Source organism: Pteropus alecto, unplaced genomic scaffold (assembly GCF_000325575.1).
Source record: "Pteropus alecto unplaced genomic scaffold, ASM32557v1 scaffold95, whole genome shotgun sequence".
In the NCBI taxonomy this organism is placed as follows: domain Eukaryota; kingdom Metazoa; phylum Chordata; class Mammalia; order Chiroptera; family Pteropodidae; genus Pteropus; species Pteropus alecto.
In genome coordinates this window covers 547,919-549,560 of record NW_006441071.1, presented here as the reverse complement: position 1 = coordinate 549,560, position 1,642 = coordinate 547,919, and the positions used below count along the sequence as shown (strand labels likewise).

At 57.1% G+C, this 1,642-nt stretch overlaps 1 protein-coding gene across 1 annotated transcript in view; it reads right to left on the bottom strand.

Annotated features, from left to right (window-relative positions):
* The window catches only part of MLLT3 (MLLT3, super elongation complex subunit), a 233,872-nt gene that overhangs the window by 231,369 nt on the left and 861 nt on the right, over positions 1 to 1,642 (bottom strand). The window contains exon 2 of the mRNA XM_025051432.1: positions 664 to 844. Coding sequence (XP_024907200.1) covers positions 664 to 844 — 181 coding nt within the window. The remainder of the gene's footprint in view (positions 1 to 663; positions 845 to 1,642) is intronic.

Sequence of the window (1,642 nt, the reverse complement as noted above, 5' to 3'; positions counted from 1 at the left end):
TGGCTGACACTTCTAAACGCTGCTCAAAATCGAATGAGCAATTAAGCGCCATCGGGGACTAAGGAAGAGTAAACCCCACAACTAAACATAAAATCCTGACCGCAGAGGATAGAGGTAGCTAACCCACAAAAAGAAAAGTCTATGACAACTGGCGCTCAATACCTCATACATAGTGAAAGAAAGCAAAGAAGACACTAAAGAGAGGCGACTTCTCAAGACGCAAGAGTAACTACATCTCATGCATTCTCTGCTAATAGCACAGGTAAATCTCAATTTCTGTAGGGGAAAAAAACGGCGCAAGCTGCTTATTCCCTCTGGCCCCACTCCTCACACCTCCAAACCCAAAAACTAATTGCACATTCCCCACAGAACCTGCGGCTAACCCCAGAGGATAGGTGAGGGCTGGCTTGGGATGAATAAACGCTCGACACCTGACGGTCCTTTCCGTGTGGTGACTTTCACGAAGCCGAAGTCGCGCGCACGGGCGGGAGCAGGGACCTGGCCAGCGCGGCGCCGCGCACCGGGGTCCCGAGGCTCCTCCGGCGAGCGCGACGCAGGGGGCGGGGAGAGGGGCAGAGGGACCGCCCGGGCCAAGCAATTGTTTCCTTCGCCAGCAAAGACATTTTTTTTTTTTATCAAGCTCCTTTTGTATTCGAGCCCTACCTCTTTTTGGCCTAGGAAAGCTTTCGTGCAAGTGGAAGACGACTTTCTCCACAAAGTGCTGTATGTTACTGTGCTCCGGGCCGCGCACGAACACCATCCAGTCGTGGGTGAAGCCCTCCACGGTGGGTTTTTTCCTCACCTGGGCGCGGTGCCCCAGCTCCAGCTTCACCTGCACGGCACACTGCGGGCAGCGGGAGGAGAGACAGCCGTGAACAACAGGAAGGCGACCGTTCGACACTGCACATTGCGCCTGACATTTTTTTTCCTCCTTCTTGAAACGCACATAAAAGGAAACGGCGGTGCCCTCTGCATTCACGTTTCACGCGCGTGGGCGCGCACACTCCACACCCCCAAATACACCTCACCCGGCCGGCCTGGCCCTCGGCACCCCGGGCCCCGCATCCACACCCGCCGAGATTGTAACGGAATGTTACCCCCAATCGGGAAGGGGGTCCAGGGATCGGCGGGGAAGAGGGAGTGCACACTCAGCCACTACAGACACGACAACGAATGCATCAGAAACGAATTAAAAGACAATTAAGAGATGATGCCGGGGCGGTTTCCCGGCGTTGGATGGGAGATAGCTGGGACTCCGAGGGGGGTTCGGGCGAGCACCCTCCCCGAAAGTACCGCGGCGACAGGCACACGCCGAGGAAGTCTTTGTGTACATGTGTGTGTGCGTGCGTGTGGAGCGCTGTGCCAGGCGGAATGGAAACTACAGGCAGCCTCTGCTGATGGGCACAAACTCCCGTGCTCTTACCACGGGGTTCGTGCACAACAGAAATGAGACGTCGTCACACACACATACACGCGCGCGCGCGCAGGAAAACACGCCGAGGCATCCATAACTTAAGACACCCCGCACCCCCCTCCCCGCGAAAAGCCCCACGCGATCGGCGAGACCAGTCTAACGGAGCCCCCGCAACACACTTCCAAGAGCCAAAGTGGCCCCAAAGTACCGCCCACCTCCCCCCCCTCC